Raw genomic sequence first — 27,763 nt, 5'->3', positions numbered from 1 at the left:
GTTCAGCTTCCTCATGACAATGAATGTCTTTGACTGAATATTATCAGGTAAGAGGAAAATTCAGTATTTTCTTTGGAAATGTTGGTATTTTGCTGCATGCCTGTCTCTGAGAGAGCCACAAGAAGCTTTTCTCGGTGTCCCCACATGGAGTGCTGCAATACTGATGGCAGTGTGTGTTAAAGGCCACTTTCTAGTCCTCTCTTTCTCTATAATACTCCCTCTCTTTCACTCTCAAAATCAATTTCTCTCAACTTCCCTCCCTTTCTTTCTTTGATGATGTTTAACTCTTGCTGTCATCTTACAATCTTCACTCTGGTTGTATCTCACTCTTACTGCCACCCTGTATATCTTCATTTCTCTTGGTTTTTCTCCAGATTTCTTTCTTTTAGTTTCTTACTGAGTCTCCCGTTCTCTGACTTTTTTCTCTCACACACAGTTTCTCTCTCTCTTTCCCTCTTCCTTTCTCTATCTCTTTCCCTCTGGCTGATTCTAAAAGGGTTCTCCTCACTCTGCTCTGCTTCTGTGTTTTATTGTGCTCATCAGTGAGAAGCTATTGATCCAGAGCAGTCTCCCTGCTGCTAAGCTCTGAATCAGACACAAGGTGCATCACCTTTGTGTCAGTGGGTCACTTCTACCTGTGTTCTTTTGCCATTCATTAAAAGAAAGGCTGTGTTACTGTGTAATTCTCAGAAGCAACTTGTTGAAGAAATCAAGTGCCTATTTGGTATCATCAGTGATAATTGTGAGACTCAGGAAAGCAGATATTTGAGGAAGTAATTTAAAGCACAGATAAATATCTGCTAGCAGAAAATAATGTTCAAGTCTGACATGGGATTCTTTCTGTGACTTTGTGATGTTCTGCCATGTACTTATAAGGATGCGTTTAGCTTTGAGTTCCACAAAGACTCAAGGTGCTATGGTGCAGTGGGCAAAGTGACGGAAAGTAAACACTTCACTACAGCCTATAGAGTTGAAAAACGGTTTATTCTGTGTTATAGTTAATGAAGAAATGTCTTTTAAAGTATTCTAGGTGCTTGGAAAATTGATAAATATGCCTTATAATGGTTTTGTTATGAACTTATCTTTTGAATTTTTAATGTGGCCTGCCAACATGCCGTTATGTGAATATTTCTCGTCCCAATTTCTGGCCAGTGTGGTTGTATTTTTGTTGGTTATATTTAGTGAACCAGCAGTTGCTAGGAGCATTCTAAATTTGGCTATGTTTTGGAAAAACCCTTTAGCACTTATTTATAATTTTGATGTACTTTTACATAGTTAAAATGTGATTTATCAGTTCAGTTGTCCTTTGACAGCAAAAAAATATGATACAGTAAAGCCAAAAAAATGTAGATTCATATAGTTATGGAAATAACAACATAGATCATAAAATGCACCAAATACACATGCTGACGCAGGTGTATACAGACATTTGATCACACTTGAACTAATGATGTTTTTAGGTGAAAAACTGTCAGCATATTCTCAAAAGGGAACGTGTAAATTTAGTGCACAGTTCCTGTTTATTTGCTGACTGCATTAAGATGTATGAACGTGTGTTCTCTGTTGAGGATCTGTACTTATTCTCACTTAGAACATCAAATAAACATGTAATTTGACCTGGGGCCACATGGACATGTCATTGTTGTAGCTACGGTGGGGATAGACTTTAATGAGTTAAAAAGGACAAAGGCAGAGGAGAAGAGAGATGCTCCAAGATAACCTCATAAGCTAATGTTCTGATCATTTGTGTACTTACACTCTGTTGTCTTTGATCATTTATCAGTTACCAGGTTATGGGTTTTATTGTGCTAATCATGACCCTTTTAGATGAGTTGGATATGAGTTATCTGCAGATCCCTCATGCTAACTGTCTTTCTGTGCCACAGGTCTGTGAGCAGCCATGACGAAGTCCTATGAATTCAACTGGCAGAAGCATGTGCCTGGTTTTCTTCAAGAAGGTGCTGTCTTTGACAGGATTGATGAGGTAAACTTCACAGTCTAATATGCTGCATTTTGATTGGTTCCCATTTGCAGATGTGCTGAAACAGTTTTAGTTTCACATTACCTGAAGCCAATCACTGCCTTTTCCACATGTCCTGCAAGTTCTATTTCCCATCTTGTTATTCTATAAAATATGCCAAAGCCATTATCTTATTTATTATTATTATTATAATGTAAAGGGCTCTGCATTGATCATTTGCACTCTGGGGCATTTAAAATCCTTAGTGCCAGCAAGCATCCCTGTCACTCTCAAAAGCATCCAGTCGTGAGGGGAGGGTCCCCAGAGACAAGCGGTGATTGTGTCCCCCCTCCTCTCCGGTCTTGCAGTCTTTCTTCATTTCCCCACCTAACTCAATCAGTCCATTTAAATGGGTTGAAATGGGAATGGGAGGTACTTTGAGCTACCGAAGGACAAGAGTGATGTAAACATCCAGAGATACACACTCGTCTGATGAGCAAGAGGTTCCAGCTCAACATTTTCATGTCCTCCTTATAGCTGAGGAGACCTCTCTAAGATAATGTGATTCAGCCTGGCAGGCTTTTGACTGGGCCTAGATAATCAGAGTGAATTTTTATTTAGATTCAAGAGCAAGATTACATCTCTTGTTAAAAGAAAAATAATTAAAAAGACTTAATTTGCCATATCTGAGGTAGAGTAGCACTGAACAGAAACGTTTCTTCACTTCAACATTAAAATTATCCCCAATACTGTGTACTGCTCAGAAGGCCAGCCACATACACTCCATACTGTATGTGTAAGTTTAGACACCTATCATTTACAGGTGCGTTATTACATGCTGAGTTATACGGAGCCAGGAACAGAGCTTGCACACAGACCAAAGAGTGTACAGTTCAGTTGCAGTGTGATCTTACAATCAAACAGCAGCCCTGTTTATGGTCTTGAGGGTACCTTGTATCGCCTGTTTCTTTTTTCAAAATGTAGTTTTCAAAAATTTATAATTTTAATATACTCTTTTTTACATTTAATAACATGTTGTTTCAGTGTTGTTGTTTTTTTTTTACATCTAGACTTATTGCTGAAGAAAATAGGAGTTTAATTAACCTTTAAATGCTGTGGCATGTCAGTAGCTTTGTTGTTACAAGGGTTGTAACGATATGAGAAAATATTGCGGTAAATAATATAAAAAATATTGCGGGATCACGGTTATTCGTGGTATAGCAGTATTTAACATATATTTTTACAAGTTACACTGACCCTTATAGAAATGACATCAAAAAGTTTTTTATTTAAACTACTTATTGTAGTTGAAGCTTGGAACCATTTTTAATGACAAATTAAAATTTCATTTTTATTGAAAATGCTGCATCTTTAAATAAAAGTTAATCTAGAACGAAAGATAGTAACACAAAGACTAAAAATATTAGTCTTTTGAGATTAATTATATATATATATATATATATATATATATATATATATATATATATATATACAGTGAATGGAATAATTATTTGATCCCTTGCTATAATTTTAAGGGAAAATGCAGAAAATGTTAAGAAAATCCAGACAGTTACATTGTATAAAATATATACATATATTTGCATTTTGCAGAGAGAAATAAGTATTTGATCCCCTACCAAACATTAAGAGTTCTGGCTCCTACAGACCAATTAGACGCTCCTAATCAACTGGTTACCTGCATTAAAGACAGCTGTCTTAAACTGTCACCTGTATAAAAGACACCTGTCCACAGACTCAATTAATCAGTCAGACTCTACCCTCTCTAACATGGGTAAGACCAAAGAGCTTTCTAAGTATGTCAGGGACAAGATCATAGATCTGCACAAGGCTGGAATGGGCTACAAAACCATAAGTAAAACGCTGGGTGAGAAGGAGACAATTGTTGGTGCCATTGTAAGAAAATAGAAGAAATACAAAATGACTGTCAGTCGCCCTCGATCTGGGGCTCCATGCAAAATCTCACCTTGTGGGGTATCCTTGATCATGAGGAAGGTGTGAAATCAGCCCCAAAACTGCACAGCTTGTTAATGATCTTAAGGCAGTTGGGACCACAGTCATCAAAATAACCATTGGTAACACATTATACCATAATGGATTAAAATCCTGCAGTACCCCTGAGGTCCCCCTGCTCAAGAAGACGCGTGTGCAGACCTGTCTGAAGTTTGCCAATGAACACCTGGATGATTCTGAGAGTGATTGGGAGAAGGTGCTGTGGTCAGATGAGACAAATATTGAGCTCTTTGGCATTAACTCAACTTGCCGTGTTTACAGAAAGAGAAATGCTGACTAGGACCCAAAGAACACCGTCCCCACTGTCAAGCATGTAGGTGGAAACATTATGTTTTGGGGGTGTTTCTCTGCTAAAGGCATAGGACTACTTCACCGCATCAATGGGAGAATGGATGGAGTCGTGTACCGTTTAATCCTGAGTGACAACCTCCTTCCCCCCGCCAGGACATTAAAAATTGCTCGTGGCTGGGTTTTCCAGCACGACAATAACCCAAAACATACAGCCAAGGCAACAAAGGAGTGGCTCAAAAAGAAGCACATTAAGGTCATGGAGTGGCCTAGCTGGTCTCCAGACCTTAATAGAAAAGGTCCTCCAGACCCATAGAAAACTTATGGAGGGAGCTGAAGGTCCTAGTTGCCAAGCGACAGCTTCAAAATCTTAATGATTTAGAAATCACTGCAGAAACTTCACTATGTAACATGTACAGGAGGGTAGGACAACAATTGTGGTAATGTTAAGCGCTGCTTACTCATTGTGTGAAGCTTTTTGTTTCGGGACTGAACACTGCTCCATGCACCAGTATACACACATCAGTGTATTTGTTTCGTTCCTTGCTTCCCCATCCACCTCTTGCTTGATTTTCTTTTTTTCATGGGCTAACAATCTAAGAAACCTTTGTCCATTTCAATCTCTATGGCATAATTTTACCAGCCGAGTAAAAAAGTCGAGTAAAGAAGAGTCCATGCAGTGGAAAAGCTTTCTTTAGCATCCATTAATGTAAAATAAAATCTTAAAATATCTTGATTGATTTAACAGAAACATTCACACAGGGTGAATGACAGCTGAATATAAAAACAAAAATAATCAAAGGTATAACATTCTCTAATGACTGCAGTGATATCTTAAAGTGAATGAAATCTCATTGAATTGCAGAAGAGTAATGAAAAAATAAGTATAGTGCGATCCCATTAACTGAATTACCCTGCAGGGTACATGTCTCTTGATTAATACTGCCGATGCTTAGCCCAGGAATGAGGATGTAAATAAAAAGAGGAGTTAATAGAGAACAGTTACAGCTCATCTTGTGCTTGCAGAGCAGCAGACGGAGGAGCCACGAAGCCAGACTCCATCTTGGCTTCGAACGGTACCTTAAAGACCATTCGCCTTGTGCTCATTATCTTTGCTCATGGGTGGCCACTTACATTAATGACACTCAAGTTTATTAGCGTTTTGGCCATTAACATTTTCGAGTAATCCTTGTGTGTTACACACACGGGCAATTTTATCTGCAAAGCAAATGGGTTCACCTAGAGCTGTGACACAGAGGACTGGCTGGAGTACTCTGAGCAGCGAAAGCATTAGCAGGAGTGGAAATACAAAAAAGCTTAGAGCCTGTGAAGTGGCTCAGCTGAGGGAAGAGGATGTGAACGGAGCACTGGATTCATTTCTTCTCTCTGGCTCACTTCACCACCAGCAGACCACTGCTGGCACAACCTCGTCTAATTGCCTTACTACTGCAGGAATATTCTGAAGCGTGGGCGTGGGGGCCATCCTTTTTTTCTTCTTTTTTTCTCTGACTCACTCCGTATATACCTCAGAGAAAAGGAGCAGGAAACATCCCGCCTCCTCTGTTCCCTCGCTCTCCTCTTTTTACTGAAGTAATTAAATGGGTAATATCTGTCAGCTACACAATCCATATTTCCATGCTGGCGCCATGACGCTCTTTCTTTGAAGAGAAACAAGGAGTGCTCCCCATTCTGATCTATCACTCATTCAACCTTAGGAGTTTCCACACAGAACAACAGTATGAGATCTTCTGAGCAATCACACGCACACAAGCACATCGCTTCATTTAGGCCCTGTCTGTCTCCCAGCCTCCAAAGCCTTTTTCATTGTTTACCACTCAGCACTTCCCCTTCATTGTGGAAGCTAGTGGAATCTTAATATATCAGCTGTAGTATTATTGCATTTGTATATGTACAATTTGATACAAAAGCTTAAAATGATATGGCTTACAAAAGCTTAAAATGATATACAGGGTGGGCCATTTATATGGATACACCTTAATAAAATGGGAATGATTGGTGATATTAACTTCCTGTTTGTGGCATATTAGTATATGGGCGGGGGGAAACTACGGATACTGGAAACCTGTGCTAGCATTTCTCCTGCGGTGTTGCTATCGATGTGTGAAAAGTGGGAGAAGAGGGTTGCATTGACAATCCAACACAATGGGCAACACTTTAAACACATTTTATAAGTGGTCAGAAACTTGTAAATAACTCATGAAAGAATAAAGTTACGTTAAAACGAAGCACACATTGTTTTTCTTGTGAAATTCCCAATAAGTTTGATGTGTCACATGACCCTCTTCCCATTGAAAAAACTAAAGTTGGATCCAAAATGGCCGACTTCAAAATGGCCACCATGATCACTTCCCATCTTGAAAAGTTTCCCCCCTCCCATATACTAATGTGCCACAAACAGGAAGTTAATATCACCAACCTTTCCCATTTTATTAAGGTGTATCCATATAAATGGTCCACCCTGTATCCAAAACTTGAAACATTGAATGAAACATCTTAAAATATCTTCTGGTGTTATGTTAACAGTATTTCAGTCTTTACAGTAAAAGTAAAAAATGTATAATGACCAAATGAATTTAGTCCTTCTATTTTCAGACTCAAAGTTAGATATTTTTATATCAGCACTACACAAGAAATAATTTTCAGTTGAGTCTTACCAGTTATAGTATAATTCAATCCATGACAGCTTGATTCTAATCTAAATAGATCTTGCAACTGCAAATATTGTGTTATATTTTAATGGTCTCTGCGTGGTTATGCTTTCTTGGGTCATGTTAATTTACTATGCATTAAATCCTTATCAACTTCTAAACGAACTAGTTCTAGATCAGACAGAGCTAAAAGGGCAGTATGAAGATGTAGAAAGCATTATATTGGAAAACGTTCTCTCTAATGGCATTTTCAGGACTACTTTCCCCTTTCTTCTTTAAAACGTGCCCTAAAGCCTTGGGCATTCGTCTGCAGAGAGCTTACCTCACATGACATTATATGTTTCTAGATTACCTGTCAACTCTTATAATAAGAGCAGAATTCAAAACTCTGGAAGTTTTTACAGAGATTGGAGAGTAACTTTAAATCACAAAGCATTTACACACCAAGTGAAGTACTCATTTTGATAATAGCTTGTGAAAATTGAGCTCTTGCTTTTTCACATTTAATTTAATTAAACCACTCAATGCTAAACCTCACAGACTAGTTTTCGGTAAATTAAAATTCTGATTAATTCCTTTTTTCATTAGCACATTCAAAAGATATAGAAATTGCATCAGTATCCAGTTTCCGTCTAAACTAATTGAAAGAATGAATCATCGAACTTTGAGGACATTGTATGCATCATAAGATAAGTGGGAATTTCATGCTTTGCTAAAAAAAAAGAGAACCTTTTTTTATTCATTCATTTTCTGTAACCGTTTCACCATGTTTACGATCACAGTGCGTCCAGAGCCTACACAGAGTCACTGATTGTGAGGCAGGAACACACCCTGGACTGAGTGACAGTACATCACAGAGCATCACCCACTAACAGTCCCTCACACCTGTGGACACAAAAAAAAGCCAATCCATGTGTTTTTTGGGATTGTGGGAAGAAACTGGAGCACACCGAGAAAACCTACACAGACACAGGGAAAACACATCAAACCTACAACCCCAAGACGCTATAGCTGTGTGACAGTGACACTACCTGTTACAAAACCCTGCCACACTGAAAGAAGTTTCATTTCAGTCTTTTCTTGTCATCTTGGCCTTGCAAAGTCAGCTCTATTTTAATGGCCATACAATTACTATATTAACTCAAATGAGCTTTATTCAAAGAACCTTTGAATGGGCACAAGATTGAAACTGTATATAAATAGACTTTCACAGCAGAGCTTATTCAGAAATTAGTTGAAATTGCAGTGCTCTTTTCACACTCACCTCCCTAATGTCCCAAAAGCTCTTTGGAATTGCAAGCAATAAAAAGCTAAATACTGAAATAGCTGGATATCACGAGAGAGTCTGATATGTTTGTTTCTTGAATGTGCCAAAGAAAGCCTTCAAAAATAAGGGTTGTTTGATAAGCAGAATAAACAAGGGGCATTATTTTTCTGAAACACTGACAGAAGAGTATGCTACAAAAAACTTTTCACAGACTCTATTTTCACATTGTTCTTAATTTCCTGAACCTGCCTGGAATTGGGAACAAGTGCTGCATTTAGATCCTTGCATGTCCAATGTAGTGCTGCTTTTAAATACTAATACACTCCTCAACTCAAGCCAAGTTGAAATCAAAGGTGGCCCACTTCTGCAGCCCCAAAACTAAATGTGTACAATGCCACTGGGATAAGCCTACAGTGGGTCACCATGGATTTTTTGTACAAATACACTCACTGGTTGTCTCAGCATTTGAGTCTTTGAGCACCATGCTTTTATAGGCTAGGTTTGTGTCATCAGACCCTGTTGGATGTTGTTAGGAGGCAGGGCACACCTGCTGGGTGACAAGGTCTGGGCTCTGTTCAGTAACACTGATCTCACACTCATACACACACTCACTCACTCATTCTGCTTTTTTAAGAGTCACATCACCTCTAAAGAACAATGGGGTTCCTCTGGTGATGCAACTAAATGACTCTGGATTGCAGAATTATTAAAACTGTGATTAATTGCATCTAGTGAGAGCACTAGTTAATGAAATATTGTGGAAGATCTTGGAACATCTTATTTAATGTGGACATTAAATATCTTAATTTGATCATTAATTCAAGTTTTACTGAAAACATTGTTAAACCTATAATTTTAGCATGGTTACTGAAGAAACACATGGGACAAAGAACTCGGGGTACAAGGTACTAGAATAAAACCTTATTTTAATTCAAATTTAATCTCTTTACAATTGTTTTGCCTACAATTAATTGTTGGTGGTACTTCAGTGATGCCTGGTACAGGAAAACAATCAAACAGCATCTTTTTACTTGTGATTTTGATTCTTATTAAATTATTTAATATAAATATATTGTTGTACTGCTTTCTTCACCTTGCTGACCCTCAATTTGCCTGCAATCCTTCATTCTCCCTGGATCCCTGCTCTAATTGACTGATGCTATGTGTGCTAGTGTAGCCTGAGCTTCTACAGTGCTACAGAAAACCACAAATTGACTCAAGCCCTCTATTCCAAGTATTAATTCAGATTATTATTGAGTTTGATGCATACATTTGTGTCAGGGGTATTGCAGGAGTGCCGTGGCTGTGTGCCCAGATATAAAGTGATAGGAGATTTGAATGTAGTCACTAAGGAACCACTATTTGTGTCCAGGAGATGACGTTCATGTTTATCTTTATGTGTGTGTGTGTCTGTGTCTGTCTGTGTGTGTATTTCTGCTGTTTGCGTCTGTTCCCCTCAGGACATTTGTGTCATTACTTGTCTGAGTATGTTTGGGGGTGTTTAAATTATAAATTGTGAATAAGTTACTACTGTTGAAATTCTTGTGTGCAAACCTGGCACTGTTCTTCAGTATTATACTGGTGTGCATGTGGCATGTAAATTAGAACTGATGGGCATCCAGCCATTAATAACAACTCTGCTGTTCCACAGGATCCGTTTGTATTTGAATCCAGCTGCCTTTTCAAAGTGGACGAATTTGGCTTCTTTCTCACATGGAAAAGTGAAGGAAAGGTAATGACAGTTTTAGCCATTATATATTTTACATGCTTCATACTTTCACAGCTTTAAAAATTTTAAAAGCTCTTAAATAACATTGTTTCTTTAAGTTTATCAACTTGATATAGAAAATATCCAATTATTGCTGTTGTCTATGTCTGAAAATAATCATTGTGGTATTTAGACAAAAGCATTTCACAGACATTCCATTAGAACCCCAAGTATCTGTTAACTTGTGGAAGGGGTATAACATTCATTCAATCATTCATTCATTGTCTGAACCTGCTTATCCAGTTCAGGGTCACGGTGGGTTCGTAGCCTACCCGGATTTTATTATTATTATTATTATTATTGTTACACTTATATAGCGCTTTTCTAGACACCCAAGGACGCTTTACAATCTACACTGCTCAGAACGCTCAATTCACACACACACAGGCGAGAAGCGGCAGCCAAACGCGCACAGCGTACTCTCAACCAGAAACGACCGTCCACCTGGAGGACTGCATCGGGCACTAGGGTTTAACCCAGGACAGAGCGCCAATCCATATCTGGGCTCACACATACAGACATTCATTCACACACCAGGACAGTTATTAGAGAAGCCTGTGGGACTGTGGGAGGAAACCGGAGCCCCCGGAGGAAACCCACGCAGACACGGGGAGAACATGGAAACTCCACCCAGATGGGACTTGAACCCAAGATCCCAGCGCTGGGAGGCGAACGTGCTAACCACCAAGCCACCGTGCCGCGGATGTCCTCTATAAATAATTTATTCTACAAACACAATTATGGAACTTTTCAGATAGTTATTGGCCATCTAGACAGTTAGCAGTAAAAAGGTCCAAAGCCGCCATTTGTCAGGGTACGGTTGAACATCATGGGAAGAATATATTGGGGTTTTAGAAAGACATAGGCCAGTAGTTCTCAAACTTTTTAGACCAAGTTCCACCCATTATCAAACCAAAACCTCCAAGTACCACCTATGATTTTTACCACAGAAACATGTGCGCCCCTGTTTCTTCCTCTGTTCCAGGGGCATAAGGCAAAATCTTGCTTGAATTTATGAATGTTTTTTGTTGCTTAACACAAAATTATCTAAAATATTACTAAAAATTATAGAGAGACTACAATCACTAGGCCTAAACTGAATGTTTTAAACACAATTATACATTTATGAGAACATATAAAATGTATGGGCAATAAGCTTTTTGAAAGGAATAAAAAACAAGAAAAGTTCAATTTCATATCAGGTATGTGCTGTAATAGGCTCCAGGGGAAACAGTGTGGCACTTGGGGCAGGTGCTCACAGCAGCTTTGCGCTTGTAGCAGTAGGTGAAGGAGGGTTAGAGCTGTGTTAAACCTTGTTTTAGGGCTGTGATGATGCGAAGAACGGCCACGTTTTACTTCAGCCGTGTACAGAATTCTCTCTTAGTTTTTCTCTATTTTTCCCTCTGAATTTAGTCCTTCTGGGCTTCTGTGTATTTCTCAAGCTTGGTCTCGGCTTGTTTTTCTCGTTTTTGCTTTGCCCTTTTTATAATAAAATCCAAATTGCTCACGTCTTTCTCTAGCCTTTGCTTACATCCAGTAAGCAACTGAAACTCGGCTTTCTTTACACAGGTTTCTAAAAAAACTGGGGGATTGCGTTCCCTCCCTTGAAATGAAGTGGAAGAACGCTGCCCCCAACCAATACCCACCCGCCCACTCGCCATTCCCATACAGATGTATTCAACTAGAGTGTGCGTAACATGTTGTATTTTTGTACAACACAAATCAATTTTATTGGGGCATAATTATGAAAACTGAAACATTATGCAATTTATACATAAAAACTTTAGATTTTCAGTTATGAATAAATTCCTTAATTAGTCTGAGAACCACTGACATATGCTATTACCATGGTGATTATATTTTCCCAAGAAGTCCATGGTTATTTCAGGAAGACACAGCCAGGCCTCACATTCTGCAAATTTGTTTGTATTTATATGTTTCAATTAAGTTAGTGAAAATATTGCAAAAGTTTTCTTTTTTTGTTTTTGTTGTTGTTGTTGTTGTTTTTTTGTTTGTTTTTTTTAGATTAGTAAGGGTTCAAGAAAATGAACACATGCAAGCTGCTTGTTTCAATAGCATTTTTATAATGTTCTTTTATATATGGTATTAATAGAAAGTCAACACTTGTGATGCCATTCTTCATGACTGAGAAAGAATTAATCAACAGTTACAACATGCTATTGTTCTTGCTGATGTTAACTGCATTGGGGTTAATGTCTGAAAGCTTTTCATATTCAGGCATATACAGTCGGCCCTTTTGTATCTGAGAGTTCCACATCCGCAGGGTGAACCAGCTTTGAAAGACCCAAAGCTAGAGTTCCAAAAAGCAAATTAAAAATATGGAGAGCTTACTGCATTGTCCAGAAATATAAGATTACAATGCTAACAGCACAATATGTGTGGTACAGAAGAAGTATGTGTTCCACTGGCATCACTATTACAGTCTGAGTAATCTATCTAATGTGTAACAGGATCTAGCTTCCCTCTAATCAAATTGCTTCCCCTCTTTTAGCTTTACTACAGAGTCTTGAAATGTGATGTGAGCATTGCTCTTTTCATTTGTCTTTCCTTGCAGGAAGGCCAAGTTCTCGAATGTTCCCTGATAAACAGTGTCCGTGTTGGAGCAGTGCCAAAGGTGAGACGTATAAAAAGTAATTTCATTGTAAATGTTCCCCATATATTGTTCTGAGATTTCTTTAATATTCATTTGCTGGTTGGATATAACATATTAACATAATTACCCATTTTCTTCTTAAATATACCTGATAATTTGATGATTAAACTTTCACTTCAAAGTTTTCTCTTAAATTGTTCAAATATTCAAAATGCTACATTCTTAGGGTTGGTTTCCCAGACAGGGTTTAGCTTAGTCCCAGACTATATCCTCTTTTCAGTGTAAAATCATAAATGAATATGCTGTATAGTTCAGGAATAGACTTAGTCCCTGTCTGGGAATACATCCATTAGTGCAAGAACCTATTGAAAGGTTCTAGGTGCCAGAGTTTCAATACTGAAATCACTCATCTTTTGCTGGAAATTATTATTAAAATTACTATACAGAATTTTACTTTGCTGCTACAGATGTACCGTACTGTGAGCGTTTTACCACAGAAGGGCTATGAAGTTGTGTAAAACATAAATAAAAACAGAATATGATGATTTGCAAATATTTTCAACATATATTCAGTTGAATACACTACAAATACAAGATATTTAATGTTCAAACGGATAAACTTAGTTTTTTTTGCAAATATTTAGTCATTTTGAATGAGGCCTGAAACATGTTCCAGAAGAGTTGGGACAGGGACAACAAAATGCGAAAGTGGGAAAGTTGAGGAATGCTCAAAAAACACCTGTTTGGAACATTCCACAGGTGCACAGGTTAATTGGAAAGGGGACTGGGTAAAAAGGGAGCATACCCGAAAGGCTCAGTCGTTCACAAGCAAGGGTGATTCAGACATGTCTTCATAGATTCTTGCTTTCTAGCACCATAATACCAGATTAAATTAGTTTATCAGTTACAAAATATAATTTACTATGTTCTCTGAGCTTTAAATATTGTCTCATCTCAGTATTTGGCTCTTTCTATTATTTTCTAATATATGCCTTTCATTATATGGACTTGAATAATGGATAATCCCACCCTTCAGGAGAAGTGTTAGACATATATTTGCTTTACAGATGGTTTATAACGTGTGGGTGTATTTGTATGTATGCTGGGTTCATCACAGGAATGCATTAGGAGGTGGTGTTTGCAGACAGGGAGGTGTTCCCTTGTGCTGTCATTCTGCCAGCAAACAGTCCATAAACATCAGAACAAAGGCAGATCATGAGCCATTGTCTGTCACTGTATATGACTTAAATGTGTGTCTCATTTCTATTGTATTCCTAAGTAGATTACACAATTAAAAAGCTCTATTGTTTTGCTAGCTCAATAGCAAAGCGTTAAGAAAGAATTAATGGACTTGCACTCTTCAATTTCTATGTCACATTCCTAGACACTCAGCAGATTGGAAATGCACATTGTTTACTTGGCAGATTGAAGACTGTGAGTTTTGAAACCCGTCATTAAATGAATTTGACACCAGTAAGTTATTTCATTATGCAGTTTTGACAGACTGTGGGAACACAGGGTCTTGGGAGTATTAAATTTGCAAAAGCATCGCAGTTGATTTGATCTGCTGATCAAGAACACAGGCTTAATCTCTACAGTTTTCAAGAGCAACACCAACAGCTCTGCCTCCCTTCCTCTTGCACCTTCAAGATTCCGGGTTTGCTTATATCTGGCTTCATGATACATTCATGGACAGGGCAGTTACATATACAACCAGTGAATTCAGACTGCAAACGGATTAGGTATAGATACATCCAAAGACTGCAAGACAAAGGCGAATTTTTAAATCAGTTCTGCTTGACATCATGTCACCTGACTTGAACTTAAATGTTCAGAATATGATTTTATGAGTAGCACTTAAAAAATACACTATATATTCAATGATTTGAAATATATATAATTTTCCATTCGAGCATTTACTGCTTTTTTTTTCTCAGTAGAAAATCATGAAACTCTGGAGCAGTTGCATACAAGCTTATGGACACCATGCTCATTGCGATGAATAAGCTAGAGGGGTATTAAAGCCCCGAGATTGGGCTGTGGAGTAGTGGAATTGAATTCTCTGAAGTGATGGAGCACCGTTTAGAAACAGTTAAGAGTGGCTTTTAGAATACAGGACTTGTCACACACCTTTAGTTCCTGATTTCACTAATGCTGTTCTGGCCACTTTCAGTGCACTTAAATCCTCACAGTAATGCTGTAATATCTTTTCTAATGCCTTCCCAATGTACAAACTGTTATTGCAGCAAAGGGGACCAACTATATATGTTCAAAAGGATTGTTGGCTGAGAATGTGTTTACTAAGTTTTGGCCATATAACATATGTATGGAAAATATTCTGTGTTTTATCAAAGGTTCTAGTTCAAATATTTAATCTATAATTTCCAACTTTTATGCAATGTTTTTACAGGTAATCAACTAATGAGTCTGATGTATGTGATAAGCCTTATTTTTTGCTTAGGATTAATACAAGAAAAACGATCCCTATTGTCAGACAAATCTATCCATCTGGAAAATGTACAGAAACACCATTACTATCTTCCCTTTAATGCTCACAGAACTGAATTTCCCAGAGATAACCATTTGAACACATCTTTGTATAAGAATTCAGAACTGTTTAACATCTATTATGGATTACCAAGTAAGACACTAGATGTTAAGGTATGTAGATAAGAATGAGGAAGTGTGAATTTGCACATTAGCCTATAGGGTGAGTTTCCCAGACAGGGTCTAGTCCTAATTCTGATCTATAATAATTTTATGTAAAGTTTTCTATCTTCAGAGTATACACAGATCAGCCACAACATTAAAAAAGACCACTTACCATATACAGGTGCCCTTTGTAGGTGTACAATTATAGTTTTCCATAGTTTTCCATTTGTTACTTAGCACATATTGTTAGCACTCTTTCACTGTTGTTCATGGTCAGTGGTCATTGAAAATATTTAAGATAGTTTGAATGGAAATTAAATAATAGGGGATCTCTAATTTGTCAAAGAACTGTATATTGTTTAACCAGGCACAGAACACTGTAGGAGTAAACGGAAGAAGCCTTCTCTGTATTAAAACTAGGCCTAAATATTTGCTTTAACCAGTAGCATGTGAAAAGCAGATAAGGAAACACGGAATTCACACATAAATATTTAATATTTAAATGGCAAGACGCTGCATGTAAACTGAATGTGTTGGTTGCATTGTGCTGAATTGTTTGATGGTCTTTAACAGCTCCAACATGTTTTCTTTTCTTTTTTTTAACCTCTGGGCTGGCTCAGGACTCAAAGATCCTGACATGTCTGGAGGCAGCAGGAAAGACAGAGGCAGATTTGGAGGGCTGCATCATCTGCGTGTGCAGTGGCCCTGACCTGGTCAACCTCAGCTTCATGTACATGGTGGCAGACAGCGCAGACACCGCCAAGGTAACTGCTCCTACAGGACATTACCCTGGAAATCTCTGGGTTGACTAGCCTGCAGTGACAGATGTGTCAACAGTGGGTGATTTGGGAGCATTAAATGAAGTATTAAAGTAATGGAGAAAGGCTCTGCTAAAGTAACCACTGCCCTTAATGCTAGCTGAGTTCGAGCCATGCCTGAATTTCAACATAGATCTTCTGCATAGATAATCAGGGCCTGAATTAGGCCAGACCCTGAAGGAGCTCATTCCTCACACACACACACACACCAAAAGGAGTATATGTAATTACAGTCAAGATAAATAATTTCAAGAACTTTGTTTCCTAAACACTTGACTGCCCTTTCCATATAAATCGACAAAACCTGTTTAATTTTTTAAATTTTGACAGAGTTTGACAAAACAAGTACATATCCATTTACTTCCTTTAGATCTTCTTATGGTGACTCAGGTTTGTTGTCATAAAACCCACTTTACAAGATTGTTAAAGCATTATCTGCTACTAATTAAAGATTTTTGAGTGGTGCATGTATGTGAGCATTACAAGTGCAAGTATAGCAGAGTGGTTAAGTTGTTTGTACTACATGTGGTAGTTTGAGCCATGCAATGCTAGTTCTAAATGCTAAGTTTCTGCAAGTTAGATTACATCTTACACATGGCACTTGATATAATATGGTTTGTTTGCACAGTTCTTAAGATACAGATACTTATACTCTGAGGGTGACCGATAAATTACAAATTGTACAGCACTCTTTCTAACATGAGATTGTCTTTACAGCACTAAATAAGACACTAAAAAAACACCCTAAAACAGTAAATATATTCATTTTAATCATGCAGATGTAATTCTTCTGATGCTCAAATTGACCATATAAGGCATGTAAAAGTAGGACTTTATGAATAATTAAAAAACAAACACTCAGTGTATGGTTTATTGTTAATAACAAAACGCATGACGGTGTACAGTAAGGGTACATCACTGCAAAAGAATGTGATATTTTGGAAGACCATTTTGGATACACAGATGTCATTAAATATATTGTTTCTTGGCGAATTGTAAATTGTTTTTGAAACTTTGGAAAAATTAGTGCTTGCTTCCATAATTTATTGGTCTGTAGAGTAGAACAGTCACACAGACAGAGCACAGTAGCTGGATGGAAGGTCTCTGGCAGGGGCTTTGTTTGTGCTGTTTGCACTTACATTGTGCTCTGGCTGCATGGCCTGCATGGAGCAGCAGCCAGAGGCTTACACTGACATGGCTGGCTCTGAGCCACAGGCAGTATGAGCGCAGAGAGGGGCTTTTACAAAGGCAGCTCGGGGTTAGCACAGCTCACGCAGGAGGAATACCTCTTTCAGTGTAATCCACTCTGCTTATGGCCCACCGATTGATGTCCGACAGGGTCTGCGTCCAAAGCTCAGCACCATCTGGTGGACATTGGAGAAGAATAGTGGCAATAGACTTACAGACATCTCAACAGACAAGTCTCTCGGCATGCCTGACTTCTATGAAATGAATTATACATATTGTTTATGGCCTGTTATTTTGGGAAGAAGAGTCACGTGACATTAGTTCCATTCTGAAGGGCAATAACACACAGTGCCCTAAGGTCACAGACAAGCTGTAAAGCACAGTGAAAGCACATGTCTGCTGCAAATAATATGATTCCTTTGTTATTTAAAATAATGAAGTCAAGTGCTACTTATGTCATTCATCGCATCTTTGTATAGCGATTGTATCTGGCAAATGAGTGCTGTTCAATACTGTGTGTTATGCAATATTGAGCAGCACTATTCTTTGGAGTACTATTATTTGCAGACAGGAACATATTAACCACATCATGGTTTTGCTTTAAAGTGGTTTAAAATGTTACTGTGCTAGTCCACAGGCAGGAACCTTTCTCAAGGACATTCATCTGTCCTTCACGCATAACACAAGCAGAAGCTCTGCCTGTGGAAGCCTGTATACACAAACCTCGTGCTCATGGTTTATTTTCCCTCTTCCTCACCAAATATCCCCTCTTGTTGTGTTTGTGTTTTCATTGACAGACACAAAGCTGTGTTTACTTCACAACGGCATCTGTCTTGTCTAATTCATGCTTGTGTTTACTTGCTCATAGAAATGGCTAGAGGGGCTGAAATCAGTCATTCACAACTTCAAGGCCAACAATGTGTGTCCGATGACCTGTCTTAAGAAGCAGTAAGTAGCCACTTATGGCCACTTTTCATGCACAGGGATTAGAAATGTTGCAAGAATACTGCACTGCTTACAGTGGTTGTAAAGGCAATGAAATTATTTTCATGGAAACCTCATTTTAAAAATGTATCCTACTTCCAGTATTGTATGTTGAAATTGATTACTTTTACAGTAGTCTAATTACATACTACACAGTTTGACTCATTTGCTTGATGTAGTCATTTGGGAAATAGTCATTTGCATAATGTAAGGCTCAGTCCCTCTTTGCACACTCAGCTCATCATGGGAAGCACTGAAAAACTAGTTTTTGATACACCAGTCATTGCATCCCTTTTGGCAATTACATTATAAATCTTTTTTTTTTTTTCCAAACGCAACAAGTTTTGGAAAAGTAAACACAAAGTCAGGACGTATAAATTTGCCCATGAAACATAAACAAAAGAAGAAGAGCAGCTCTGTGTCCATTTTAAGCGCAGAGTTGTTCTCTTCACACTCTGAAGTTCATTTGAGCAGCACTTAGCAGGAAGTATTCAGTGACAGCCAGTTTAGTCAGTGTTTACCCATTTTATATTTATGGGAAATAAAATAAATCTCATTAAATATGGCTGTCCAAGACAGAGCATATTATGGCTGCTTTTTTTTCTTCCGTCACCATTAACATCTAACATCAGTATCCATTAAACAAGTGTACACTATGAGCAGCTTAAAGTTAACCTTCTTTTTAAGCAATATTGTAATTAAATATACTTGAAAGCCATAAAAATCAGCCTGCTTGTGTTTCCCTGTTTGTGGTTTCTAGCTGTCGATCACTAATATAGACCTGGTTAGAAATGTATTCTTGACCTTTTCATGGCTGTGCTGCCAGCTGTCCTCAGCCTCTAGAAATGCCCTAATCAGATCTACTCGTCTAAAAGATGAGACAAATGTGAAAACCATTATTCCTTTGTTATTTAGATAGCATGGCGTAATGAAAGCTTTTAGGTTTCAGATGACGATCTAAGTGTGTAAGTGACACAAGACATGCCCGCTGAACTGTGACATTGTATTTTTAATCCTTTTTTAGCTGGATGAAACTGTCCTTTCTGACCAATGTCAATGGAAAAATCCCAGTCAGAGGGTAAGTTCTGCACATACACATCTGTTCGTTCTGGGCTGGCTCGTTCAGCCTCACTGATCTTGTGTAATAAGAGCTTTAGTGAGGTCACTGAAATTATTAGACAAATTAAATGAAGCAGGTCTGTATTAAAGATGATCTGGTGGTACATGTTCCTGTTCTTTACTGCAGCATCACAAGGACTTTTGGCTCTGGCAAAACAGAGAAGGGGATATTCCAGGCTCTTAAAGAGCTTGGCCTGCCCAGTGGGAAGGTGAGAGGATGTTCTGCTTCATTGCCACTGAAATCTAACCTTCATACAGAGTGTTACGCACACAAAAAGAGTTGTACTGATGCCTGATGTCGTTGTACTGATCTTAAATGTGTCTACCATTTCCTATAAAATATAAAAAACAGTGAGACAAATGTATTTTTTTTAATTATTAATTAATTTGGTAATAATCATGTTGATATATTATATAGTGCTTTGCAAAATTTAGAAATATTCTTTAATTTATTTACATTCCATCATCATGCCAATAAAATGCAGGTTATTATTTCAGGAGCTGTTTCGGAGGAGATTAGGTATAAAATAATCCACTTGCATAAGGAAGGGGACAGTCAAAGGCAAATTGAGTTTCGGAGAAAATGGGAGTTTAAAACTGTAATATATTCCTTAGCGCTCTTGTTTTATTCACATTTAAATGATTAATGTCATAAATATATTCAGTGTGTTTTTCAATGTACATGCATTCCATTATTGTTCTGTAGAGCCAGATTTTACAACACCTTTTTGAAGCATTCTAATTTCCTATTTATTTATTTATTTTTCAGAATGATGAAATTGATCATTCAGTGTTCACCTTTGACGTCTTTTATGCCCTGACGCAGAAAATATGTCCACGCACAGATATCGAAGAACTCTTCAAAAAGATGTACGTCTGAACCAAAAGCCTGAGGAAAACACAGTAATTGTGCTGATTTGTGAAGATGTTGACTGCCAAGTAGAATTATTTCCCTTTTCTGTGTTGTGGTCTTAAACATTCGTCAGTCTTATTTTGGTTTACAGTGACGGCTTGTTACTACGCTTGCGAGGTTGAATTAATAACGGCATATCTCTGTATTTAGCATTAAAAGGCTATGCTAACCCCCTTGAGGGAACCTAACCGCTTCGACTTTTAAACATTAACATTTAATGTTTCAACTAACATTAAAGAAAGGGGTTTAAGAATATGTTTTAGCCACACTGCGTGTACGAGGACAGTCGTAATGTCTAATCCGCTCTTCATTCTTTATCATTAATTATTTTGTTCTTGTTAATGTAACCGTTTTCTCCTAATTAATTTCTTTGCAGCAATGGGGACAAAACTGATTATTTAACTGTAGACCAGTTAGTCAGCTTTCTGAATGAAGTAAGCTCTTTATCATTCATTAACTTCTCTGTTTGACTGCTTACCCAGCTTCCCTTGCATCTGCATGCCCCACTCCTTCACTACCTCTTAGCCAATCCCGCTGTCCTGTGTTATGTAACCATGGCTACCTTTAGGATCGTGCTGGCCCATTGTTCCAGATACTGCCCGCTTTTCCTTTGTGTGTGTGTGTGTGTGTGTGTGTGTGTTTGCCTTCTTTCTGCCTGTGTGTGCATGCGCTTTAGACTTTGTCACAGTAAGTGCACAGGTTCTTGTGCCTCTGAGTATGGGTGAAATGAGTTCCTGTAGATCCAGGTCATTGGCAGTGTGTCAGCTTTACTCCATGTCTCTCTGAGCAGAACCACCGAGCTTTCCTCCCTCCCTGCATTTACTGGATGTGTTAAAGTAATAGTTTGGCCAAACCTCAGATCTACACCATTTTAGCACAAATATAACTGATCAGCAAATACATGTTGCTGTCCAAAGTTTACTTCTTTAAATTTGAACTGGAGCTATGAGCCTAGTGTTTCTAACAAGTAATGGCAGCTTATACCCTCTAGCCTTTCACGCACAACCCAACACAGCATTCTGTACATTTGTAACCATCCACTTTGTGTCTGAATCTTCACACACTTACCTCAAACTGTGTTGAATTATGTAAATACATGTAAAAATATTTGATTACTTCATTGTGCTAGTTAGCCCTAAATCTAAATGAAAAAAAAAATTCAGGCTTACTGATGATTGCTGCTGCTATATTAGATATGCAACACACTGTTTCAGTCTTTTTAAATGACCATAAATAAGGTTAACCTATGTTTTATATCATAAGCTAATCTTGAGACCTCTGAACAGCTCATTGTCATCTGTGTTCTGTTTATTTTACTTTATTTTTTTCACATTTGAGAGATATGTTAAAATATTAATTTAGCCCCTTATTGTTAATTTATTTAATTTTATGAATTTATTGCACTAAAGCTCAAGTACAAATTGAAGAAACAAATTTCGGACACCAAATATCTGTGACTACACGTGGGGTTAGGGCAAAACTTTTCTAACTTTGCTTTTATTTGTTAAATTATTGCTTTAAGTGTTGGTTATGCTTCCTCCTTCCAAACCTCATGTGTCTAGATATGTGTCTGCGCTTTGGCCAAGTACACTTTGCCTGACAGTTTTGTTTAAAAAAAGCAGCTAACCAATGCACTTGACTTAGATGTAGAAGGTTTATGCCATTCATGCAGTGTATAAAGCACTACCTTTTAAGGTCATAAATGAGCTTAATGATTCGTGAAGGCAGGTGATGATGATGTTCTGTCTTTGAGCTCATGCTTGAGAGGACCACACTAATAAGGCTGCTCCTTGCTCTGTGTAGAATCAGCGGGATCCCAGGCTGAATGAGATCCTTTTCCCCTTTTATGACCCCAAACGAGTCATGCAGATCATCGAGAAGTATGAGCGAGACGAGGACCTGAAAAAGAAAGGTGAATTCATGAGGATTGTCGTAGAGCAGATTTTTTTTTTTTTTTGTAAGTCTAAAAGAGGCACAGATGAGAGAGATACATAACAACATGGTCAGTCTGGTTTTAAAATTGATCCCAGGATCATTCAGACACTCCCTACATTTGCACCATTCCTAAATGTTCTGGGTTAGGATGCACAAAACAGGGTTTGGGCTTCCTGAGGGCAAGTTTGATAAACACTCCCACATACAGGCCAATTGAGTCCTCTGTTAGTGAGCAGATTAAGTGATAATATGCTGCCATCTTGTGGTAAAACTTAATCGTTGCAAATGTTAACTTATCTTACTTTATAGTAGTTTTAAAGCTGACATTTATTTTTTAAAAATGTTCTGTTAGCAAGAATGCCCTAGAAATGGGCTTTAGAGCAGTGAGATGCTTTCCAAGTATTATGGAGCACCATTCCATAGTTCTGGGATCATCCAACATCACAGAACCTCACAAACATAAGTTCCAAGTGCCTCTATGACGATGCTTTTCCATTTCCCCTGCTGCAGGCCGCATGTCCAGTGATGGTTTTTGTCGGTATCTGATGTCTGATGAGAATGCCCCTGTGTTTCTGGACCGTCTGGATCTGTGTCAGGATATGGACCAGCCGTTGGCTCACTACTTCATCAGCTCTTCACATAACACATACCTGACTGGCAGACAGTTTGGAGGCAAATCCTCTGTGGAAATGTACAGACAAGTGTTGCTCTCAGGGTGCAGGCAAGCACAGCTGTGTTTTTAACGTGTGTGGAAATGCGCCTCGTCATTACAGCATTACATAATGCAGAACGTTCCTCGTACAAACCTGGAGAGACAAACTGTAGACAACTAAAAAAATTATAATAATAAAGAACTCTTATTTTAAGACACAGCACATCACTACACACTGACTTTGTTTACCAGATAATTAAAATATGTAACCATGTAAACTAGGAAACTGTATATGCACCGGCTCTTTGCGCCCTTGTATGAAGTCTTACGGGTGTTCAGGCTTGTCTGTTTTGGTTTGATTAAAGCGAACCCTGCTGCGATTGCTCTTGTAGTGCAGCTTGTTAGAGGAAGTGTGAGTGAGATCATCTGAGCAGGTGGGTCTTGATCAGTGTCTAAACAAACGTTTCAAGTGTTAACGCAATACAGACCAAAGGCATTTGAATGAACCAGACACAGGACATGATATCTTAAGATGTAACAATAATCATGCCACGAGGGAACAGAGTGCATTTAAAACCAATAGTGAAAGACCTCCAAACGGCTTCTCTCTAGTGGCTCTTTTCAGGTTTGGACAGTGGAGGAATTTCTGATGCTGTTTTGACTCCTTTATGTATTTTACCACCTCTCACTGTGTTTCCAGTTTGTAAAATAAATCAGACGTGCAACGTGTCACTTTTTTACTCGCTGTGTTTCGGTCATATGTTTGGCAGTGTGACCTCAAATCAAACAGGGACTGTATGTAACAATGTTTCATTTTCTTTTTGGCCCACACCAAGAGAACCAAACTACAAGTCTGAAGTCTTTGCTGTAAATATAACAACCGTATATGCATCACTTTAAAGTGATTAAAGAGGGGTTTTCTTCTTCATGTTGTTTATTTATTTATTTGAAAATAGGTTTTTTTTTTTTTGTTTTTTTTTTTGAGAATTCGAACTTTTAGAAAATCATAATTGTTCACAGTAAGCAGTAGGATATCTGACCAAGTTACATCACAAATATTGTATTTATATAACCATATATTTAACCCAGATAAGGACGCTGATAAGAATAAAAGTATATGCATACAATATACATGTTTATTAAAAGGAATGAATGTGGTTAGTGTTCAGTTTAATTCCTACATTATTCTCTCTCTCTCGCGCTGACACTCTCAATATGGATGCTTTGTGTTTTCAGGTGTGTGGAGCTGGACTGTTGGGATGGAAAGAGTGAGGATCAAGAGCCCATTATCACTCATGGGAAGGCCATGTGCACTGATATTCTCTTCAAAGTGAGTTTACATGCACTCCAAACCATGCACATGAAAATAGCAGCTAGCTTTAATCTTTTCAGATGTTATGAACATTTAGGTTTGTATCTATTCCAGGATTGATATTTTGTGTATGTTGCAAGTGGTTAATTACTAAAAATTGATATCCAATTACACAGAGAAGCTAAAAAAATACGTCACAGTCAGTTAATATTGAAAATATTTCAGCTCAATTCATTTCAGAATTCTTATTGTATCCAAAGTGATGTCGGAGGGATAATCTAATTTTACTATGTAAATAAATTATTATGAATAATAGGATATTTGCATGTGTGTTTACGCAGGACGTAATCCAAGCTATTAAAGAGACAGCTTTTGTGACATCGGAAAATCCGGTTATTCTCTCATTTGAAAACCACTGCAGGTAAGTTGAGCTCAGTGCTGTGCTTCTTTTCTAATACATTCATGGCTCATTGTTGTATTAAAAGAACAATAGACATAAAAGAGACATCTACATGTAGTAATAGACTATATACATGTGCTTAAATTGTAATATTTCAGAAAGAAATATAATAATGGAATCTTAAAACATACGCAGGGCACTGCAAATTAAACCTAAAAACCCAGTTTTAAGGAAAATGTTATTTTTGTAGCTTTTTTGATTATGTTTAATCATGTCTTGTTGTTTCAGTAAACCTCAGCAGTATAAGATGGCTAAGTACTGTGAAGACATCTTTGGAGATCTGTTACTCAAACAGCCACTGGAGGGCTTCCCTGTACGTGAGCTTGTTACTAAGCTTCATGTATGCAAATATTTGAAATCATAAAATATACAATGTGCCATAAGTTTAGTAATGTGTTTTTTTTTCACAATAGAATGTATGCAATACATTTGCAGAACAATGTCTAATGTTTTTTTTTTTATTCTTTAGTAACTGTGTTGGCATGGAGAAAATTAATACATGTCATTTTTTCAAGTGTTCATTATTTATATTTTTTAGGTCACATGAATATTTTTTCTGTTTGCTTTGTTGTAGAATGATCAAACCCTTGGTATAAAAATGTAATGTAGAATTTATTTATTTATTTATTTATTTTAATTATTATTTATTTATTTATTTATTTATTTTCAGATTGAGCCTGGTCGTCCTCTTCCTTCGCCTAATGACCTCAAAAGAAAAATCCTTATAAAAAACAAACGTTTAAAACCTGAAGTTGAGCAGAGTAAGTACCGTCATTGTATTGGGATTGCATCTTTATTCTTATTTTGATAGACTTTCCCACATTTCCTAAATGTGTTAGCCCTGGTGTTCTGGCTGAAGATTTATGCATCTGTGCTCTTGGATGCACTTGAATCACTTCAAGATGTCTGAAATGAAACTACTCCCACATTCAATATCGGAACATATGTGTAGATTAATATCATTGCCAGTAGTAAAAAAATGTTGCATGTTAATTGACCTTGTTGTGTGTGTGTGTGTGTGTGTACAGAGCAACTGGAGTCGTTTAAGAGACACATGGAGGCGGGTGAGATGAGTGTTCAAGCAGGAGATGATGAGAACGAAGAAGACATGGACAACAGTAAGCTACAGCTTTTCAATTTGCTATGACTCAGAAACACATACAGTTTGACTCTCATTGCATAAAGTTATCAACTAATGCTTATCATTGACCTGCTTTTTGTCCAGTGTTCTTCATTGATATGGATATTATTTTAACTGACAGAGCTGACATATTTCCAATATGCAAAAAATAAAATGTTTGGAGACAAAAAAATTTGGTTTTGCACAAGAAAGACCAGGTTTCAAGAACAGCTTAGAGACACATCGTTTCTCTAATGTTAAACATATCTCCCAAAGCTACACCTAGCCAATTTAATTATATCACTGTCGTGTAATGCAAGTATAAAATGATCTGTTCTACTGAGTTATTGCAACCCTTCATGAGGTAGAAACTCATATTGCCGTGATTGTGTCATTTTTGACAGCAACACCAATTATTACATAAGCCTTGACTCAGCACAAGCTTTACTAATGAGCCAGTCAGCAGTGTTATACTCTGTAACAGCTGATACTAGTCTGATAGAAAATGCAAACCTTTAGCTTAAAGGGCATTGAATGAAGTTAGCTTTATTTGTCTTTTACTTTTGTAATTATAAGAGGTTAATATTCTTAATGTAGTGTTCGCCCTCCATTCCAATCAGTCAATTTTTTTCAAGCTAATTTGCAGAAATAGCCCTTTTGAGTTGATCACAAATGTTACTGAGCTCATGTACACATTGTGGCAAAATGAAACCTATAATTAAAAAATAATTACAAAAGGAGACCTAAATATTTTATTTTAATGGAAATTAAGGGCGGCACGGTGGCGCAGCAGGTAGTGTCGCAGTCACACAGCTCCAGGGACCTGGAGTGTGGATTCGATTCCCTGTGTGTTTTCCCTGTGTCCGCGTAGGTTTCCTCCGGGTGCTCCGGTTTCCTCCGGGTGCTCCGGTTTCCTCCCACAATCCAAAAACACACATTGGTAGGTGGATTGGCGACTTAAAAAAAGTGTCCGTAGGTGTTAGTGTGTGTGTCTGCATCATCCTGTGAAGGACTGGCGCCCCGCGTTGCGCCCAATGATTCCAGGTAGGCTCTGGACATACTGTGACCCTGAACTGGAAAAGTGGTTACAGATAATGAATGAATGAAAATTAAATAAAACAGTTTTTGTAGGGCGCCATGGTGGTGCCTCAGGTAATGTGCAGTCTCACAGCTCCAGGAACCTGGAGGTTGTGAGTTCAAGTCCCGCTCTGGGTGACTGTCTGTGAGGAGTTGGTGTGTTCTCCGTGTCCGCATGGTTTTCCTCCGGGTGCTCCGGTTTCCTCCCACGGAAACTTGCACACAATATAAAGGGCAGCAGATGTGTTCCAAAAACAATATTAGTTAGCAATATTAGTTTTTTTTTATTGTACATTGAATAAATAAATGTATGATACAAATCCAAATTTCAAACATCTATCTCACACACACAAAAAAAAAAGGAAATGAAGTGTTTTAAAGGCGATGTTCTAAAGCCAGTGCTTTTTTTTAACAGCTGACAGCAAAGAAGTCAACTCAGAGACAAAAACCCGCAACATGTCAGAAGAGCCCAGTGAACAAGACACACAGGACAACAATGTAAAGAAAGAGAAGGTGGGTCTGCCTTTCAATGTCTTCACCTAGACTTATACGCAATAAGAATCTTGGGCTGATGTGTGTTTTTTGTTTGTTTGTTTGTTTTTTTCCTTTCCTTGTCTTTTGACCACCTCCTCTCAGATTACTGATGACGAAATCACAGAGATCTCTGAGGCAACAGAAGCTGACGCAACGGATGTGTCAGAGGCTTCGGATCTTGATAACAAGAAGAAGGTCTAGTATTTCAGTCTTTGCACTGCTGAGTAATGTTTTGGGTCTCATATGAACATATATATATATATATATGTGTATATGTAACTAATGCCCCTACACACTGAATGGCTGAGAGTAGTCATAATGTAAAGAATAAAACAATATATATAATCCCAAAAGAAAGTTAATTGTGGGATTTCCTGATTTACTTTTGCTATAGGTAAACCA

The 27,763-nt window shown here is 37.8% G+C and overlaps 1 protein-coding gene across 2 annotated transcripts in view; it reads left to right on the top strand.

The window, feature by feature from the left end:
- LOC136702302 (1-phosphatidylinositol 4,5-bisphosphate phosphodiesterase beta-4-like) overlaps positions 1 to 27,763 on the top strand; it is a 95,007-nt gene that overhangs the window by 42,501 nt on the left and 24,743 nt on the right. The window contains exons 4-21 of one of the 2 annotated variants that reach the window (XM_066677306.1): positions 1,887 to 1,984; positions 9,867 to 9,947; positions 12,559 to 12,618; positions 15,870 to 16,013; positions 18,124 to 18,203; positions 19,264 to 19,317; positions 19,486 to 19,567; positions 20,128 to 20,228; positions 20,648 to 20,705; positions 22,075 to 22,183; positions 22,717 to 22,927; positions 24,095 to 24,188; positions 24,512 to 24,591; positions 24,859 to 24,943; positions 25,301 to 25,391; positions 25,659 to 25,748; positions 27,243 to 27,340; positions 27,464 to 27,556. In XM_066677306.1, coding sequence (XP_066533403.1) covers positions 1,901 to 1,984; positions 9,867 to 9,947; positions 12,559 to 12,618; positions 15,870 to 16,013; positions 18,124 to 18,203; positions 19,264 to 19,317; positions 19,486 to 19,567; positions 20,128 to 20,228; positions 20,648 to 20,705; positions 22,075 to 22,183; positions 22,717 to 22,927; positions 24,095 to 24,188; positions 24,512 to 24,591; positions 24,859 to 24,943; positions 25,301 to 25,391; positions 25,659 to 25,748; positions 27,243 to 27,340; positions 27,464 to 27,556 — 1,695 coding nt within the window. In that variant the 5' untranslated portion in view covers positions 1,887 to 1,900. Of the gene's footprint in view, positions 1 to 1,886; positions 1,985 to 9,866; positions 9,948 to 12,558; positions 12,619 to 15,869; positions 16,014 to 18,123; positions 18,204 to 19,263; positions 19,318 to 19,485; positions 19,568 to 20,127; positions 20,229 to 20,647; positions 20,706 to 22,074; positions 22,184 to 22,716; positions 22,928 to 24,094; positions 24,189 to 24,511; positions 24,592 to 24,858; positions 24,944 to 25,300; positions 25,392 to 25,658; positions 25,749 to 27,242; positions 27,341 to 27,463; positions 27,557 to 27,763 lie in introns of those variants that run through there. The other variant, XM_066677307.1, reaches the window with a different exon arrangement.

This window comes from Hoplias malabaricus, chromosome 7 (genome assembly GCF_029633855.1).
Source record: "Hoplias malabaricus isolate fHopMal1 chromosome 7, fHopMal1.hap1, whole genome shotgun sequence".
In the NCBI taxonomy this organism is placed as follows: Eukaryota; Metazoa; Chordata; class Actinopteri; order Characiformes; family Erythrinidae; genus Hoplias; species Hoplias malabaricus.
This window is presented reverse-complemented; position numbering and strand designations above follow the sequence as displayed.